General features: G+C 39.5%; 1 protein-coding gene across 2 annotated transcripts in view; it reads right to left on the bottom strand.

Annotated features, from left to right (window-relative positions):
* The window catches only part of COL5A3 (collagen type V alpha 3 chain), a 70,384-nt gene that overhangs the window by 15,046 nt on the left and 35,452 nt on the right, over positions 1-19,886 (bottom strand). For both annotated transcript variants that reach the window (XM_053464820.1, XM_053464822.1), the window contains 23 exons: positions 18,962-19,024; positions 17,616-17,690; positions 13,681-13,761; positions 11,615-11,671; positions 9,550-9,603; positions 8,898-8,951; positions 8,591-8,644; positions 8,394-8,447; positions 7,968-8,021; positions 7,166-7,210; positions 6,376-6,474; positions 5,584-5,637; positions 4,999-5,043; positions 4,571-4,624; positions 3,956-4,000; positions 3,595-3,648; positions 3,056-3,100; positions 2,355-2,408; positions 2,002-2,109; positions 1,793-1,846; positions 1,578-1,631; positions 1,390-1,434; positions 834-887 (listed from right to left, as the gene is read on the bottom strand). In XM_053464820.1, the coding sequence (XP_053320795.1) occupies positions 834-887; positions 1,390-1,434; positions 1,578-1,631; positions 1,793-1,846; positions 2,002-2,109; positions 2,355-2,408; positions 3,056-3,100; positions 3,595-3,648; positions 3,956-4,000; positions 4,571-4,624; positions 4,999-5,043; positions 5,584-5,637; positions 6,376-6,474; positions 7,166-7,210; positions 7,968-8,021; positions 8,394-8,447; positions 8,591-8,644; positions 8,898-8,951; positions 9,550-9,603; positions 11,615-11,671; positions 13,681-13,761; positions 17,616-17,690; positions 18,962-19,024 (1,356 nt within the window). The remainder of the gene's footprint in view (positions 1-833; positions 888-1,389; positions 1,435-1,577; positions 1,632-1,792; positions 1,847-2,001; positions 2,110-2,354; positions 2,409-3,055; positions 3,101-3,594; positions 3,649-3,955; positions 4,001-4,570; positions 4,625-4,998; positions 5,044-5,583; positions 5,638-6,375; positions 6,475-7,165; positions 7,211-7,967; positions 8,022-8,393; positions 8,448-8,590; positions 8,645-8,897; positions 8,952-9,549; positions 9,604-11,614; positions 11,672-13,680; positions 13,762-17,615; positions 17,691-18,961; positions 19,025-19,886) is intronic.

Below are 19,886 nucleotides of genomic sequence, written 5' to 3'. Positions count from 1 at the left end.
ACTGGAGCATTGACCATTTAGACTCACTATGCATTATGGAGGACCAGCCACGGCGAGTGTCCGCTGCAAGAACTTTCTTGCAGTGGAAGCTCACAAGGGTTTCTCATCATTATGTATAGTTAAGACAGCAAGTTGAAGTGTTCAGCTGTCCTGGAAACTCCTTATTTAGTGAATATGCTCCTGAGCAGAGGCCATCGGGCAAGCTATCAGGAGCTTGTTGTCAGTGGAGCTAATCCAAATGTAATTTCCAGTTTTCAGGTGTACTTTTAATTATAATAATTGCTTCAGCAAGTCATCCACTGGAAGTGTATACTGTATGGTGGGATAATAATAAAACCCTGCTAGCAAATCAAAGAACTAAACAAATGCTTTTCAATATAGTAAAGGACACATTTCACTCTCTGACGTGTCTTACAGCAGGTGTTGCTCCCGAAGTCATTAAAAGTACTATTTCCAATGATATGAAGAAAAATGCATTTAGTTGTCTTGGTACAAGAATAGAGTCCTTATTGGGCCACCACACACAACGCTGTAGTCACATAAGCATTTGGGTCTTCAGAGGTCTCCTCTTCAGATGATAATAACATTCCATGAAGAGACCTCCGATGAAAGCTTATGTGACTCTATGACGTTTGCAACACATATATATATTGATATATTGGTGAACACACCCAAATTTTCTCTGTAGAAGTGAACTTTAATTGTCGCTTCCCCTTACCTCCAGCAGACATCTAAAGTATGTACAAAATGTTTTAGAGAACCATAAATTCTCTTTTTTTTCTAAGTATACAAGAGTCTGAGACACTGAGATCACTCAGTTAGTGGAGCCTTACCTTGAGACCTGGCTTTCCAGTTGGACCTTTCTGACCTCTTTCACCCCTTGAGCCCTAAAAACGAACACAAGGAGATTCTAATGAAGACAAATACATTATTAGCTATCATTTAGCCCTCGCTGACCAAAAACCCCAATCCCCAAGAGCAGCCTAGAAGTATTTAGGGCCAGTAAACAAAATCTCGTGTACATTCTCTAAACACTGACTTGGAGATACTGATATTATCACTAGAATCTATCTGATTTACCATCCAAACATGGAAATCATGGGGTATTTTTAGTTGAGAGGTGCCCTAAGCCTGACCCATGGCAGTGCCTCCAAGGCTTATATACGGAAGCATCGTTCTCTCTGCTGAGCGCTATGATATGACATCATCAATCACCCAATAGGCCGATCTGCCCCACTTTTAAAGCAGAGGGGCTGCTGACCCCAAGGAGCTTTTGCCCTAAGCCTAGTGAGCCTAGGCTACAGTACACTGATGCATGGCAGGGTATCTGGCAGTGTATAGTTTTGTAAATGCATAAAATAATACCCCGCATCAATTATTTTTTCTTACCGAGGGTCCTCTCTGTCCTGCTTGTCCGGGCTGTCCTGCTCGTCCCTGTAAAGTAAAGCGTTCTATACATTAAGATATAGAGGTAGGAAATAAATAAGTGATTGGATGGTGGATATTACCATATAAATGCTCACTGCAATGAAGAGATAGGATTGTCAAAAAGTGAGGAATGTAACGGGGTAACTTACCCTCTTGCCTTTGTCTCCAGCTGCCCCAATGGGTCCAGGGAAACCTGTGGAACCCTAAGAAAAGAAATTATGTTATAAGGGGGTTCAGCATTCTACAGACTCCGTGTCCCATGGCCCCCTCCTGTCTGTGTCACCCTGCAGTAGGAGTGACAAACCCCATATCCAATAGCTCCCCCCATGTCTGTGTCGCCCTGCGGTGGGAGGGACAGACTTACCTTGGCGCCCTGACGACCAGGATATCCAGGAAGTCCTGGTACCCCCAATTTTCCCTAATGAAAGAAGATGCATATGTTAGATATGTTAGGATATTTATCACGGTGTAGAGGTTTATATAATAATGATATGAGACAGAGGTGGATAGTGGACACCTCCACAAATGCTTTGGTTAATACACAATCATGAAAAAACTATCTGCGGGACCTACCTTCTCGCCAGAAATTCCCGATCCTCCAATTTCTCCTAACGGACCAGACTGTCCTTTAGGTCCTTCCGGTCCATCCTCACCACGTACTCCAACAGGGCCAGGGTCCCCCTGATATAACATGATCACGAATATTGGTTAAGATGAGAAAACCTGTAGTATTACTACAATAATCTTCACTACCACAAAACTGAGAAAAAATAGGTCTACTGTGGACTTTTGATCCAAGGAAGACCTGATCGTTTCTGAAGTCAAGAAGTGTTTGGGGTTTTTTTTTAACTTCTTGGGACAATATTGGTTAAAAGCACTGTGCACCTTCATGTTAATTTAGAAGCCCCCTTGTTTATCCACCTTACCCGGTCACCTTTGATCCCCATGTCGCCTTTAAATCCAGGAAATCCATCTTCGCCCTGCAAGACATTAAGATTTGTAATTTCCGTCAAGTCTCTTAGATGCCGATGACCGTATTGTATGAGCATGTCCCGGGTGGATCATGTCACAAAACCCTTTTCTATGGTCCCGGTACATATTATTCCACCAAGAACAACAAGCCTCACGTCATGGATGTAAGACGGTGGCTGCAAAGCTGATTGTATTTGTTTAAAAAAAAGATCTGAAAAGCTGTAAGATGTTTGTAAGTTTAAATGTCCATCTTTGAAGTCTGAATGCAATTGAATGCAGAAGTGCTTGAATCATTTCGATGCATTTTTGTTATGCCATTTTGGGTTTAATTAGATAAATTAATCATTATGATTATTATTTTTTACATATGCCTACCAAGTTTTTTTTTTTTTGTTTTTTTTTATATATTTGTTTTATGTAATTAAACCTTTGGGGGGGGGTGTGTGACAGATTTGGTAAGGTTCATTTACTTAATAGGCTAAATAGCTCAATTCATGTCTTCCCTAAGTGAAGAAGCACCTTTAGAATAAGCCATTTGTATATGGTGTACATTGTAGTGTCATACATTTGGTAAATTCCGTAATCTCTTTGTATGTACGAAAAGAACCCGAAGTGAACGGTTTTCCCATTAATTGATTAATTAGTTCAAAATTACCTTCTCTCCTTTGCTTCCTTTTGGACCCCTTACTCCAAAAGCTCCCTGCAAAACAAGATATTACATAGAAGTATATATATATATATATATATATATATATATATATATATACACATATGCACAAGCTGGTAACAGCACACATATTATAAAATATACGATATATATAATTTCAAAAACTAGATATGTTATACTACTATTTATTTAGTTTTTTTCCATATATTTCTGCAATTAATGTAATATTTTTTTTCTCTTTAGAGTATTTTCGGGTTAATCTCATGTTGCTTTATTTTTATTTTGTACCTTTTTTAGCATGATGAAATAAAGAGACCTAGACATAACCCAGTTCTAGACAAAATTGCATTTAAGTTACTTGCTAAACTGTATTTTGGACCGCTAACGGAATACTAAAAAATACGTGAAGTGTCCATTTAACACTTCATTCAAGTCAACGAATATACAAAGTGTTCCACAGGGCTGTACACACTTGGCCAAAATATCCAATGACAAATATTAACTCCAGCGTCTTGGCCATTATTTACCTTAACACCACGGGTTCCAGGGTATCCAATAGGACCAGGAGCACCTGGGAGACCCTAATGACAAGAAAGAAAAAAAAAACAAAAAAAGGCAGTTATATCACCTCTGTGAAATATTGGGTGTAAGAATTTATAATTGGTACTGGGCCCAATGAAGGGTAACAAATTGTTTGGAAAAGCTAAGTGTTCTTGATCCATACTTCATTCCAGACTGATGTTGAAAAACAAATATTGGTTAAGACAAGGTAATAAGGTAATAATACAGTCACGTTTTTTTTTTGGATAAAGCTCTATAGGTCCAAGTCAAGCCAGAGTCTTTAGTCCAAACTGATTATTGGGCTACCATAAAAATCGATGTAGTCACCTGTATGCCCTTTTCTCCAGGAGATCCTTCTCTCCCGGGATGGCCCTAAAAGTAAAAACAAAAAAAATATAAAACTGACAATCAGTTAGAGAATTGAGTTAATATATATCTTTACAAGACACCTGATTAATAAAAAAAAAGGAAATCTTTTGAGAGGCTCTATAGCCAACCACACTCAAGGAAAAATGGATTTTCCAGCTGATTCCTGGGTCTCTGGGACAATGGGGGTAGACAATTAGAGTTGTACTCCATGCTACCCTCCAGAACATACAGGGCTATAAATGAATAAATATTAACATTTTATGGCGTGATCTAAGGAGAAATATGATTGCCTCTTGCAGTCATAAAGGATTTTATTGGGCAAAACCTGAAGAATAGCTTAATTGGGGTTTTTTTGTCTTCATTTGTATCCAAATCAGGAAGGATAGGTAGAAGAGTTGAACTTGATGGACTTAGATCTTTTTTAACATAAATGACTACAAGTATAATGTCGATCAAATCCTTAGTATCATTTAATACATTTTTCTGTTAAGGACGTATAATTACACACCACCCATAAGTACAGACCTAATTTCAGATTGGATTTTGAGATGAAATGACAAAATGTGTACTTACAGGAGGTCCATCTGAGCCGGCAAGACCTGGAATTCCCTGCTTCCCTGCTGGACCCTGGAAAAAAAGATGACCAACATAAGGTTCTATGTTCTTAAACAAGCAAGTTGGGTAATTTTTTGTCTATCCCAAAGGATTCCTATAACAGGGCAACTAGCCTTCTCTTGAAGGAGTTAACATAGTGATTACTAGCGTTGGGTGGCTTACAACAGTACATCTTATTCTTATGGCTAAATTCCCCCCCTTCATTGTTCATTGTAGGGGGGTATTTTGGTCTTTGGGATCTCTCTAAGGTAACTGGATAGATCCCATACTTCTAATATAAATAGCCTTGGTAGATGACATATTGGGAAGCAATAATATCCAAATGGCCATAAACATGAGATCTACTTCATTGTTAAGATAAATTATATGTTCTTCTAGACACTTACCTTCTCCCCTGGCATGCCGATGTGACCCTGGGGTCCTGGCAGACCCTAGAACCAGAGACAAAAATATGTTTTATCAACAGATCAATAGGAAGCATTTACAAATCTTTACACATAATGATTATTAGGAATAACAAATAGTCAAATGGCATTAGCCATAGTAATCTAAGAAGTCATACAGGTAACAGGCGGTAATAAATATGTTTAGGTAACTCCTTCTTCAGCCGTTTAAAATGTACATGTAGAAAATTATATATTTAAGTCCTAATACTCTTCACACCCCATTGAATCTTTTAGTAAAAGTTATTTTCTGCCCTTTCTCATTTCCATCTAGAATCCACAGGAGAGGGAGAGATCTTGGTAGCCTGTCCTGGGAAGTTCACAGGCATATACCGTATATATATATATATATATATATATATATATATATATACAGGTTGAAAAGGCTGCAGTTTAAAGTGCAAAAGAAGAAATAATTCAGTCGCTGGGTTGCAATCAAGCCGATCGCATTCTGGAAAGTTAGAAATAAATTGTTGTTCTATGAGACGCTCCCTATCATCGTACAATATGTGACTCAAAGTTCCTTACCTGAGGTCCTGGATTTCCTTGTTGTCCATTTGGTCCAGCTTCTCCTTGAATACCCTGATGGAAAATAAAATATATATATATAGTGTCATCAACCTGGCAATCAATCAGGGTAATTAAAATTTCCAGTGTTACGGTAATGTGTTTCCTCCTACTCTTGTGTTGCATTATCAGCCTTCAGAGTGAATTTAGTAAGAATTGAGTTGAACTCAGAATATCATCATCGCCTTTCATAGTATAATTGGTGCAAAAGGCCAACAGAGTCCTTCTCATGGTCTCATGGCCAGTCCCATAAAAAGCAACTGGGGGCTCCTGTTTGTTGTTGTACTGTGATACGTTGTGTTTCCAACAAGCTGTGCGTGTGATTAGATCACAATGACTATAGATGGAGAAGTGAACAGCATCATAACCTATACTGGGGAGGAATTAATGGTCTTTTTAAGGAGAACTATGGGTTCAATATGTCCTATACACTGTGATTCTACCCATTTTCAAGCATTTCATGCATACTTTTTTCATGGGGGCCACACAATTTCCTTGTATGCCCAACCTGAAATGCATTTTAAAAATGTGGGTCAACCATAGACCTTTGTGCCTAGGGGCTCCTGAAACAAACACCTGGCCATTGGAGAAGGTGCACACTATTGATTGTGATTACCTGCTTTAAGAAATAGCAGCCTGGTGGCCCACCTGCTCCTGCCTTCCACTGTCTACTTGTTTTTGTTTTAGGATAAGAAAGTGAGGTTTCTCCCAAGATGTCTGTTTGTTTGGTAACGAAATGTGTGTTCTGTTTACCTGATTTCCTTTAGGCCCCTGAATACCGTCGATCCCACTCACACCTGGTTGACCAGGAGGCCCGGGTGAACCGCGAGGACCAACTAAACCCCGAGACCCCTGCAAAACAGAGAAACACCGTTCTGGTTATATGTGCACAAGAGAAATCTCTCATTAGAAAACAGTCTCATCTATTTAGTTGTGCTCAGTCTCTATTATAAGAAAAGTACCTATCCATGCTTACCAGACACTAAACATTCCAATAATTCATTCACCAAACTGATAGTCAAGGCAATAGAAGTTCCGCTCCATGAAATGACCTTCATTTCCCAACACTACTTCCTATATGTGCCATTCACATTGCATGTTGTCTTCTCGTTATCGCTGATCCAAAAGGATAGGATAAGTTACTCCTGATGGATGCGGTTCCCACTCGTTTAATGCAATTTCTACTTACGGAATGCCACTTATTATTCCCAGTCATTGGAAGCAGACCACGTTAACCGAATGTCACTTACTGAATGCTACAATTCAATTCCCCTCACTGAATTCTAGCTCCACTCTAAGAGTGTCAGTCCAACTCAATGGAAGCCATTCTCATCACGTGGATCAGACCCCCAATACCAGTTCTTCTTCTTGGGGGTCAATTTGAAAACACTCCCTGGATGTTAAGGTTTAAGCTAAATGTCATTCTCACTCAAGACAAGGCGGTTTGGTGGAGTGGGTAAACGCGTGCTGCTTCACACAAAATGTATTTTTGGTAGAATTCAAATTTCGATGGAACATCCATGAAACAACACAATAAACTTACTGCTTCTCCAGGAGAACCTGCTGGACCAGGCTGCCCGCCGGATCCCTGAAACAAAAGAAAGAGGAACGCTGAAATTACTAATGCAGTTCTGGATTGTATTTCATCATATGTAACTAGCTCCTATTATAATAATAATAATAATTATTATTATTATTATAACTTATTATTATAAGGAAAAAAAGTTTTTTTCTCCTATAACTCTTATTTTTAAAATGATTTTTGTACAGTTTTTTTTTTTTTTTATACCTTTCATTCACTTTGTAATTGATTACACTATAACTAAACTAAACGTATTGTTCACCTACATCTACAATTCTTTACGGGAGAAATGCAAGCTTCGGGTAAATAGATTTTTTTTTATTTTTTTTACAAATAACTCCAGTCTCATGTAGATTTTGAGATATTTTTGACAAATAACTAAACCTGAAGCTATGAGATAACTATAGTTTTATGATTACATTTTAAAGGTCCCACTTAATCCCCCTTTACGCAGCAAGATATACAAATTTGGAAGTTTTATATCAAGAGCTTCAAATTTAGACTCTAGAAATGGAGCGATCGTAGTAAAAGCTAAATTAAAGGAACCAAGATGTTTCCAAGCCCTGGAACCATCCTGTTAGACTATGTCGTATCTATTTAATGATAAATGAGCAAACACAGTGTTATGAAAGTGGGTGCCCAATATATTTGAATTGGCTTCCTTTACAAAGTGTATGGAGACTTGCCTGATCACCCCAATCAATGCCACAGATCCCTCGTCAAATAAATCATTTCAAAAAGCAAACGTGGCCATGGATGTTACCTTTTCTCCATTCATTCCAGGTGGACCTGGTGGGCCTTGACTGCCAATATCTCCCTGCCAAGAAAGAGAGGAAGACAAACACAACGCAAGTTTAACAACAAGCTACAACATTATAGCAGGTTGAACCAGTGCCCAAAGTATAGTATAATACACTGAACACTTTCCAAAAAACAGCCTTCCAAGGTTCATTATGTAGTTGCTTACAGAACACTCCTCATGAAGAATGTTCTACAAATGCTATGCTTGTTTACAGTATAATGCATTGAGGAATGCTCCATTAATGCATGTTTATAAAGAACCTTGCCTTAAAAGCTCTTGTATGATGACACAATATTTTATGGTGATAGTTAGGATTTTAGTTTTGGGTTTGCCTAAATTATCAACCGTCAATCATCAGTCAAATGTCCCCTTATTCCTGTTTCTTACCTTGTGTCCATTCTCTCCGGGAAGTCCGGGCAAACCATCGAATCCACGGTCGCCCTATGGGTCAATAAAAAAAAAAATCCTGCAATTATTTTTTTGGTGGCGGTGCATAAAAAGAAGAAAAAAAAAATCACATGGTCATGCATGAATCCAATGTAATGAAACATTCTTCAAAGAATTCTACTCAAGTTGAGACGTACCTTGACTCCTGTTTCCCCAGGAACACCCCGTGCGCCATCTGCTCCAGCTCGCCCCTATGGTACAGAATAAGGAGAGAATTACGAGTAAAAGAAAGGAAAACATAACTTGAAAGAAAAGATTTCAAGGCTACCAACTCATCAACTCGCCTATATGCCTATTACGATATCAAGCCTCCCGATGGCGAATCGAGACACCAGCAAATAACTGCAGCCTGAGAGGGCTCTCAGAAACGGAGAGGAGCATCAAAGGAAAGGGCCACAAAGGAATACACATAAAAAGAGTAGAAAGATTAGTACTATAACTTACTCTTTTACCCAGCTTGCCAGGAGGTCCTACAATACCTTGGAAACCACGTGGACCCTGAAATGAATGTCAAACAGGTAAAAATAAGTTTCCTTTACTCTTACGTCTGTATGTGTACAGAAGGACCAAAGAGGGATTATAAGCAGGTTGAGGGCATGAGGTTAGGGCCAACCAATTACATGGGTTTATAAAACATTTTCTCTTTCTGCACTGTATGATACCAGAATTACATGTACATAACACTGTTTGCATGTTTCTAGTGTATATCAAAACGGAAGAGGCTATCGTAGATTGAGAGCAGTGATGAATTAATGAGACATGCAGCCCTCCAGTCTTCTTTCTGCTCTCAACCGCAGTTTAGAAACATTCCCCAAAAACCACATATCTTCCATGTTTTATTTTCGCCAGAATTCAGCGTTATCTTTTGGTTAATCACAAATGCAAAGACCTGATGATAATGGATGGAGCTACACCATTCCAAGATTCCAAGGGACGATCTCCATGGACATGAAGTGACTCTTAGGAAAATCATATTCATCTTAGGGTTCTCTGCGTTTCACATTATGGTCATATCAACATATTATGGTTATGTGTGTCGGTTGATCTGGCTATTTCGTAAACTAAGAATATCATTAGGAATAAAGAGCAGTCTTACCGGAGGTCCAGGGTCCCCATAATCACCCTTTGCGCCTTGGGACCCAGGAGGACCCTGAAAAATAAAAAAAATTACACAAAGAGATAGTTACATAAAACCTAAATGAAAAATCAACATAAAAAAGGCCAATGAAACAACACCCTCAATCACATTCATATTGTTACTTTTGTCCCTGTCACACATTCAGTGTGGCATAAATATTTGATTTTTTTGTTTGCATTATGAGAATTATTTAAAGGGTAAAGTTTACAGTTCAAGTGATCCAGGTCACAATTACTATAGGTGCGACAAATCAAGACCCTTTAAAAATGGAGGAAAAAATTGTAGGGAGACTAGAAATATTCTTATGGCCTGTACCACTGGGGCAAATGATCTGGACAGACCATTTCAAGCAACCGCCTTTTACGTGTAGACTTAGCTACACACATAAATCTGAAAAAGAAATACCGTATTTGCTCGATTATAAGACGAGGTTTTTTTCAGAGCAAATGCTCTGAAAAATACCCCTCGTCTTATAATCGGGGTCGTCTTCTAATCAGACCTCAAATAGAGGTCTGATTAGGAGACTAAGATCCAGATCCCCCGCACCGCTGCAGGGGACCTGGATCCTCCTGTCGTCGCCCCCCCCACACACACACACACTTACCGGTGCTTCCGGAGGTGAAGTTGGCAGCGGGGGTTTGTATGCGTCCGTCGCAAATACCTTCCCCGACTGTCAGAGATCATTGTTCCAGAGTTCCTGATCTCTGACAGCCGGGGAAGGTATTTGCGACGGACGCATACAAACCCCCGCTGCCAACTCCACCTCCTTCCGGCTGCCGCGGAATGAGACGTCAACCCGCTGCCCCGGCAATACACCAGGAAATTGGAAGCACCGGTAAGTAAGTAAGTGTGTGTGTGTGTGTGTGTGTGTGTGTGTGGCATTTCTGGAATGCCTTACACCCCTATATGCCACTCTGGCACTTAGGGGGTTAAAAGGCATATTATGGGGCAGAGTGGCATATAGGGAGGTATAAGGCATTTCAGGAGGCAGAGTGGCGTTAAGGGGGCATTTAATAGTGCACTCTGCCTCCTGAAATGCCTTATACCTCCCTATATGCCACTCTGCCCCATAATATGCCTTTTAACCCCCTAAATGCCAGAGTGGCATATAGGGGTATAAGGCATTTCTGGAGGCAGAGTGCTCTATATAATGCCTTTTAACTCCCTTAATGCCACTCTGCCTCCTGGAATGCCTTATACCTCCCTATATGCCACTCTGCCCCCTAAATGCCAGAATGGGATATAGGGGTATAAGGCATTTCTGGAGGCAGAGTGGCACATAGGGGGTCAAAAGGCATACCATGGGGCACAGTGGCATATAGAGGGTTAAAAGGCATATCATGGGCCACAGTGCCATATTGGTGTGGCAAGCCTGGGGGCAGATGTGCGTAACTGGGGGACAGGTTGGAAAATACAATAGAAAATATAAAAGAAATAAAAACAAAAAAAAAATATTTTTCTCAATCATAGCTTTTATTAAAAAAAATAGTTTACATGAATTAACATTTACTGGTAAAACTTTTTTCCTTTAGGGTCGTCTTATATTCAGGCTTTTTCTTTTTTTCCTAAGTTAATATTCAGATTTTGGGGGGTCGTCTTATAATCAGGGTCGTCTTATAATCGAGCAAATACGGTACATTGAAAACATTTCCACCAAAAGGTTCATATGTTACTCTTTGGATCTCCATGTCACCTACACTGCCTCTAGCAAAATATGCATAACTGCCAAGAGTCAAATAATAGCGAGGAACCTGCCTTACTTCTCCCACAGCCTCTTAGTTCTCCTTAGACTAATGGGGCCAATAAGCCCCTGCTTAATCTGCTATTTAATCAGGGAGAGAGGGCAGGATGAGGGATAAGGACCCCTCACAGATATAGTGCTAGTACTTGTGCTGGAATTACCATCATAACATCTCTTCTAACAAAATGAAAACAATGATTGCATTAGAATGTTCATCCACTAAAACATTCTACAGGTGAGATTGAATTATTGGTTATTTTGAATTAATGAAAATATACTTACAAGTGGCCCAGATCGTCCTGTCATCCCAAGAGGTCCAGGCGGACCTTTCATGGACATCTAAAAATCAGTAAAGAAAACAAATTAGTGACATGTGATGGAGAAAGAGGAGATATGATGTGTATCCACCTATTTATGAGTAAAACAGACAGAAGTGAGCTGTAGTATAGGGGTATCCTACTATAATGAATACTAAGAGGAACCTGTAGGAGATTGGGGTTTTCCATTTCACTTTAGTGGGACCAGGGCCAGCCTTTGGGGTGTGCGAGCTGTGCGGCCATCCCATCACCAAGGCCAGGGCCGCACCGAGGCGGGTGCACGGCACACAGGCGGCAGGGAGAGGAGGAGAGAGAGGGGCGTGGTTGCGGTGGTGGGAGTGTAAGGTCTTGGTCGCAGGGTGGCGCTTCATGATGAGCACCGGAATATGACGTCATATCCCGACACTCACCGGTGAAGCTGCGCGCGCAGCTGCAGGGGCAGCGAGACTGAGGCCTCGTGCTCCCACCACAGGACTTCACCAGGGTAAGTGATTAATTATTTATGAATGAATTAAATAATATGTGGATAAATTGTGTGAATGAGTGAGAGAATGAATGAATTGGTGTGTGGATGAATTGTGTGAATGCGTGAGAGAATAAATAAATTATGTGGATAAATTGTGTAAATGAGTGAGATTATAAATAATTGTATGGATAAATTGTGTGAATGAGTGAGAGAATTAATGAATTAATGTGTGGATGAATTAATAAATTAATATGTGGATGAATTGTGAAAATGAATTGTGAGAATGCACTAATAAATATGTGTAAATGATTTGTGTGAATGAGTGACAGAGTGAAGTGTATAATCGATGTATAAGTGATTTTGGGAAAGGCAAAGATGGCACAAGCAGGGTGTTTAAGCTTTGGGGACCAAGGGCAGGGTGTTTATGGGACAAAGATGGCATAGGGAGGGCTGTTTGGGGAGAAAGATGTCTTATGCTGGGCTGTTTGGGGACAAAGATGCCTTAAGCGTGGCTGTTTGGGGACGAAAATGGCTCACGCTGGGCTGTTTGCGGACAAAGATGGCTGGGCTGTACTTTCTGTGTGTAATCTGGGTGCTGGTCAAGTTCTATGTGGACACCAGGGCTGGCCTTTGGGGTGTGCAATCTGTGATCTATGCCTGTAATTTAAGTTTTTTTTTTATCTGTACCTTTAACGCTGAGTTTATATGATATTTCCAGTTGATCTATACCTGCAAAGCTGGGTTTGTGTGTTATTCTGTTGATCTATATCTGCAATGCTATACACGCATCTATACCTGAACTACACGGAGGAAGGAAAAGAGAGGTGTGGCTTAGTGAATGAGGGGACAAAGGGATTCTGGGGAAAAGTACGAGAGAGAGGACCTCTCAATGTCATGATAGTGTCAGAAGGAGGGAAGACCGCACTGACTCTCACAGTCTTCCCCTAATCTGCAGTCAGTGTGGCAAATATTTTTTTTTGGTGTGGGAGCAGAGGGAGTGATTGCATGCTAGGGTGTGTGGAGGGGGTGCAAAGGAAATAATTGCCTAGGGTCCAATTTTTTCAATATTTAAAGGAAAATGTGTTTGTTACAAAGATTGCATTGTTAGCTGTTTTTTTTTCCAATATTTTAATGTTTTAATGTATTTAAGGTACATTATTGTTACCAGTATTTCCAGTTATATTTTATTGTACTTGTTTGCACTTCACTAATGAAAATTAGTTGTTTGTTACAAGATTTTTTCCCTTCCTTTTTTGTCGAGGGGGGCACCAGAGAAGTAGTCCGCACAGGGCGCCTGAACACCTAAGGCTGGCCCTGAGTGGGACATCTGATGGTGAACCACGGCTAAATGGGCCTGGTTGGATTTCTGCAGACAATGTGGCGTCTGCTACAGGTTCTACCAGGTAACACAAGATGATGGGATGTACAAATAGAACATTTTACTCAATAGACCCTTCATTGCAGATGAGAATATGCTGTTTCTTTTTTTTTTTTTAAGAACTCATATGTTAAGGGGTTACAAAGTGAATTATGAATACAAGCTAAATATCACAAGGAGGACATACCTTGGTTTGCTGCAAGATTGATTGAGCTTGTGCTTCCTGAAATGACACTGGTTGTCCTGGAGAATCGCTTCCAGATTGGAACTATGAGACAAATACACAGGACATACTATTAGACGGTGCTTAGATTCTACAAGAAATCCAGTGACCCAAATCTATAATACACTATTAGAAGGTACATACAACTCTGCCTGATCCCTTCAGAGATACCCGAAGAAGCGACCCAAGTGGGCTTGAAAAGCGTTTAAACAAATGCAGTCCAGTAAACCAATAAGGTATCATCCTTGCCAAATTTGCAATTTCAGTAATGGTTAGATATCAAATACTAATAGAATGTATGCAATTCTGTACTGGTATTGCACAAATACAGTTACTCTGCATCTTCAGGAACACACTGATAAGTACGTGGTGCTCTACTGAAGATAGACAGATATACTATTAGAAAGTACACTACTTTTCATGGAAAACAAGGAACTTTCTGGCTGTAACATAATTTTAATAAAATGGTTTTCCAACAATCAATTAGCCTTTTAAACTTAAACTTGGATCAGCGAACACAATGTGCCGTTGGAACACTGGAGTGATGGGAGTGATAAAAGAGTGATGGGAGTGATAAAGGGACATTGGAACACTGGAGTGATGGGAGTGATAAAGGGCCTCTGTACACCTATGAAGATATTCCATTAAAAATCAGCCGCTTCCAGCTACAATAGTCATTTACAGCATTAACCCCATCGGTGCCGGATTTCTGATCCATTTCATGTTATTTTAATGGATAAAATTATTATTTTTATTTTTTTTTAAAAAAAACAGCAAATCTATACATGCTGGAAACCCAACTTCCAGTCCCCTAGGGCCACAAACAGGCCAAGGAATCCTTCTGTAGATTGCAATGGAAAATATCTTATTTTTCCATTACTATTCAGTTACTTGTCATCAAGGATTAAATCCAGCCTATTAACTACTGTTATAAAACACACTGTTTTTTGGAGGCATTACCACTACCACCACCAAATGAACTGTGAGAATCACAAAATGAAGAAGCGGATCTAAAATTGCAAGTAATTCATAGATTGCAGCCATTCTAAACCACAGGCTTCTATTAGCTACAGTGCTGGAGGTTGTGGGGGGAAAATGTGACATAGAAGCCCCTTATACAATCGATCAAGGAATGGTAAATATTTATAAACTGCTTTATGCGATAGGTTTGTTGTTCCATTCGGGGTCAATGGCGCCCTCAGCTGGCCCCAACCGCAAACCAGAGAATTACTGCAGTATGAATTTTATGAGCTGGTGAGAAAATATAAAATTAGCCTACCTGGCAACTTAAATTAGCTGATCCTGTGTCTCGTTAACCATTTAATATTTAACCCTTCAATAGTTCATCACAATTATTCTATTATAGTGCCTCACATAGGGTGGCATCCAAATTGTTCAAATAGCTGTCCTTATTAAGACGATGGATTGCTGGAGATAAATAGAGTACATCATACTACAGACAGTAATGGGATGGTGATGGGTCATACTACAGACAGTAATGGGATGGTGATGGGTCATACTACAGACAGTAATGGAATGGAGATGGGTCATACCACAGACAGTAATGGGATGGAGATGGGTCATACCACAGACAGGAATGGGATGTTGATGGGTCATACTACAGACACTAATGGGATGGAGATTGCTCATACCACAGACAGTAATGGGATGGAGATCGGTCATACCACAAACAGGAATGGGATGGTGATGGGTCATACCACAAACAGGTGTGGGATGGTGATGGGTCATACCATAAACAGGTGTGGGATGGTGATGGGTCATACCATAAACAGGTGTGGGATGGTGAAGGGTCATACCACAAACAAGTGTGGGACGGTGATCGGTCATACCACAAACAAGTGTGGGATGGTGATGGGTCATACCACAGACAGTAATGGGATGGAGATGGGCCATACCACAGACAGTAATGGGATGGTGATGGGTCATACCACAGACAGTAATGGGATGGAGATGGGCCATACCACAGACAGTAATGGGATGGTGATGGGTCACACCACAGACAGGTGTGGGATGGTGATGGGCCATACCACAAACAGGTGTAGGATGGTGATGGGTCATACCACAGGAATAGAACTGTGAACATTAAAATCAGCTCTTCCCTAATTCAACATAGCCCTGATCTAAAAAAAAAAACCTGTTTGACTATTTTTAAACTTATGCCCTTAAGCAGCTTTGCCCAGGTCCAAAAGCATTATTTTATATACTTTATGAATACTGGCATGGGAGGAGTAAAAAAACTTGCAGTATGCATTAAACTTGGCAGTGACCAAGGTCTAACAAGAGGGCTGACCGAATTACATTATGGTAAAAAAAAAGCTGCAGACCAAAGTTATTTGTGTCTCTGCCCCTACATGCAAATTAACTAGAAGCACATGAGACAGCATGCTCTCTGAAAGAGGAAAAGTAAATGAGGCGCGGCCATCTGTCCATCTTGCACAGTCAAAACCATATACACATGCTGGTAGAATGACATGTCATCTACATACCTTCAGGAAACCAGGTTAATGGAATCGGTCAAAGATATATGTAACGGGGAAAGTTGCTCCCCTCAGACATTAGCCTCGGGCAACTGCCTAGAGCAACATTTTTATGGGGAGATTGAGGGAATACTGGCATGGCTGATGATTTTTGTTTGCATCTAAATGCCATAATCACTCAAGGGTATTCTCCTGCATTGTATTGGATGTTCTCCAGGTGCACCACCGAGGAACATTCATGTCTACATAACTGCCCTATGGGAAGTAAACCTAATAGGTCGGACAATGCTTGATTTTTGTCCTAGCAATACATTCAGCTGGTTAAATGTATGGATCAAATGCCCTTATCTACTAAATTGTTATAACTCTTTTGGAGCTGCATAGATGTAAGACCGCTGGTCACACTGGAAGTATCTTCTAGAGAGAAGGCAAAGGCTGTAAAACTCTAGATCCGCTTTTTAAACCCAAATAATGAAAATTACATGCTGTACTAAATGTCTTCAAAATTCAAAACAAATCCAAATATAGGTATAAAAATGGATAGCGCTAGAAATGTTTGACTTTGTAAATCTATGTATGTCAAGTTATGTTGTCTTCAGGGGATGAGGCCACATACCAGCCACATGGTTACAATTTTTTTAATGATAGTTAATGCTCTGTGTATATATTTCACTTTAGTCTCAGCTGGGATTTTTATTGCATAGAATGCCTACATGATGTAAAGATTTATTGTGCACGCTGGTATTTTTCTCCTGAGGGGTCGTTTCTGTTTGATTTTATGACAACAAGCGTTCCCTATATAGATCAAATATGTACTTAATGCTTTAATTGTCTGTAATTGCTGTTTATTGTAGGATTTCCCATGGTAAATATATATATATTTATATATATATATACATATTTGTCGAGCATGCCTGATACCTATTAGGGGAATATTTAACCCTTCTTCTGATCCAAGGGGCTTCATTTCGCTTATGAAGGGGTAAATGGTGCTCCCACCAAACTCTTACTTATTGATATTTTCTCTGCTTCTGAATATTTCTGTCTTTCAGTCAGGTGACACAAAGGGAATTTTCTAACTACAAAAATGTATAGATCAAATACACATATCTATTAAAACCACAATTCCTACAACAACTCCTTGGTAGCGAGTGTTGTGGAAAAACCCCAAACAAGGCACCTTCTTCAGGCCAAAAAGTTGGCTTCATCACTGCAAATTCATAATTATCAATAACCTGTTACCATTAACCCTTTAGCTGGAAAAAGAAGTCAGGTACCAAGGTACATTGGTGGCTCAATTCTAAATACATTTGTCCGGCCACGATTTATCGAAAGATTGATTTGCTGCCTTGAACACAACAATGTATATACTATCCCTCATTCACGCTAAAGCCAACTTACGGGCAGCAAAATAGTGTTTCCAGGAGGACCGGGTATACCATCAGCTCCATTGAGTCCAGGACGCCCTGGAGGACCCTATAAAAGTGGGAGAAAGAAATATGTCAGTCACACAAAGGATGTCAAGGCGTCCACAGCTCATGCAATGACATGTAGACTGTGGCTTCATGCCGGAGGCAGAGAGGGAACGATAAAAGGATTCTGCTAGTCTCACGTTTCATTACATCACTAACTAGATTCCTACGTTCCAGCTGAAAAAGATAAAAGCCCTACATTAGACCTGTCAGGTGCTAAATGTTATGGTCATATCCAGTGCCTTGAACTGCATGACCATCAACTACCTGCCAAGTACTTTTTTTTTTACTATAAATAAGAACTTAATAAACTATAAATAAGAACTACTAATCTAAAAAAATATTTGCTTAAGTTCTGGCAACCACCCCATATATATTTTATATGGGAGGAGATGAGGGAGTGATGTATAGAGATGTATAGATTATAGAATGTTACAAAATGTAAATTCAATCAATATTTCACAGAAACTACACACATTTAGCTACAAAACAAAAAACATGAATAAAACAGACTGTAAATAAATACTATGTATTGTAACATATACAGTCCATATGTCTGGAAGTGCTGTTTTTTATGGTTAAAGGTGCTGTTCCACCACTTCTTCTGAATTTTTAAAACTTAATGGATTATTAAAAAAAACATACACCAAGTACTGCTGAAATACATTTTGATCATGTAAAATTATTTTTTTCTGGGAGTGCTTAACTGTCACGTGACACCAAAACAAGCACTGATAGGTTGTTCAAGCTTCCTTAAAGGTTAAGGGGTTGCACCAAGGGGCTTAAAGCTTCAGGGAAGAATAAAACGATGGATCTGATGAGGGTTAGATGCTCGGTTAACATTTTGTCTAAATTAAACAGTATTTTTAAAAAGACCTATGGCTTTAATGTAAATATACGCAGTTGTAGGTATTGCTGCAAGACGTCCTGCATAGAAGAGTAAGCAGGTAATGAAACTGACAGAAAGACACAGAATTATAAAAAAATAACTAGAGAAAATACACTGATAAACATGGATCTCCCTGCCTACAATAAAATACTCATGTCCCGTATCATTTACATATGTATTTAAACGATTGTGTGTACAGTATATGCAGAACTCGCTATCGCTTTCTGTATTGCCCAGAGGGTTTCTTGTCTGGTAGACACTATGACTCCCAGATAAGAAGATTTGTAGAATCTACACTTGTTTCAAGTAGGCACATTGTAACCTTTGCACGGTTCATGTCAATTAACAGACCACATCTGTCATTGGGTATAAAGTGTATCTCTTACCCTTTCCCCTGGATCTCCAATGGGTCCAACTGGACCTGTAGGTCCGGGTGGTCCAGGCTCTCCCTAAAAGTGTATGAGAGAATACTGATAAACATTAAGAGTTATGACACCTTAAAAAGGCAATCCCTGTCCATATAAAGTAAATCAACATTAAGTAATTTGGGTTTTTTTAGGCCAAACATGCAACATTATTATTATTATTATTATTATTTATTGTTTTATGTAGCCCTATCATATTCTGCAGCGCTGTACAATGGGTACAAAGGATATAACAAGTAATGTATAACATAACAACTTGACTTACGGAAACATAAGGAGGTAAGGAGGGCTCTGCTCAGAGGAGCTTACAATCTAAAAGGCATGGACCTCGGAGCATATATATTTTTTTATTCATGCAAATATTATTTAAAATGTTTGTAAAAAATGAGAAAATTAGTTCTGGATCCTTAAAATAATGGCAGCGTACACATAAAATATTGCTTCATAGGTGTATTATTAAGAGAAACATGGAGATATGCCACAAACATAATTAAAGAGCTATACACATAATTCTTAATTCTTAATTATATTCTGCATTCAAGTAAAATAGGGGGGTGCTGGCACATTTCGGTGCGGTGGAAAGCCCACACAAATAGCCCAGTACTACAGACACTTGTGGCCACTATCTAGATTTGTGGCCACTATCTAAAAAATGTTTTATGTGTTTTACAACCACAAGGGGAGTCTACAATATAAAGGACTTAGGTAGCACATATGTGATTATGGAATGGTATCTGTGCTTCTTTTATGGGCTTTCTATAATATTTTTTTGGGTGAATGTGTTTTATAAAGGACTAGATGGGGCACATATGCATGTTGTCTGGCAAGCGTGTCTTATTACAGGGTCACATGGCTGGTCTTCGTCCTACCAAGATGCAAATGCCAA

Source organism: Spea bombifrons, chromosome 4, assembly GCF_027358695.1.
Source record: "Spea bombifrons isolate aSpeBom1 chromosome 4, aSpeBom1.2.pri, whole genome shotgun sequence".
NCBI classification, from domain to species: domain Eukaryota; kingdom Metazoa; phylum Chordata; class Amphibia; order Anura; family Pelobatidae; genus Spea; species Spea bombifrons.
Note: the sequence above shows the minus strand (reverse complement) of the source record. Positions and strands in the feature narration are given on the sequence as shown.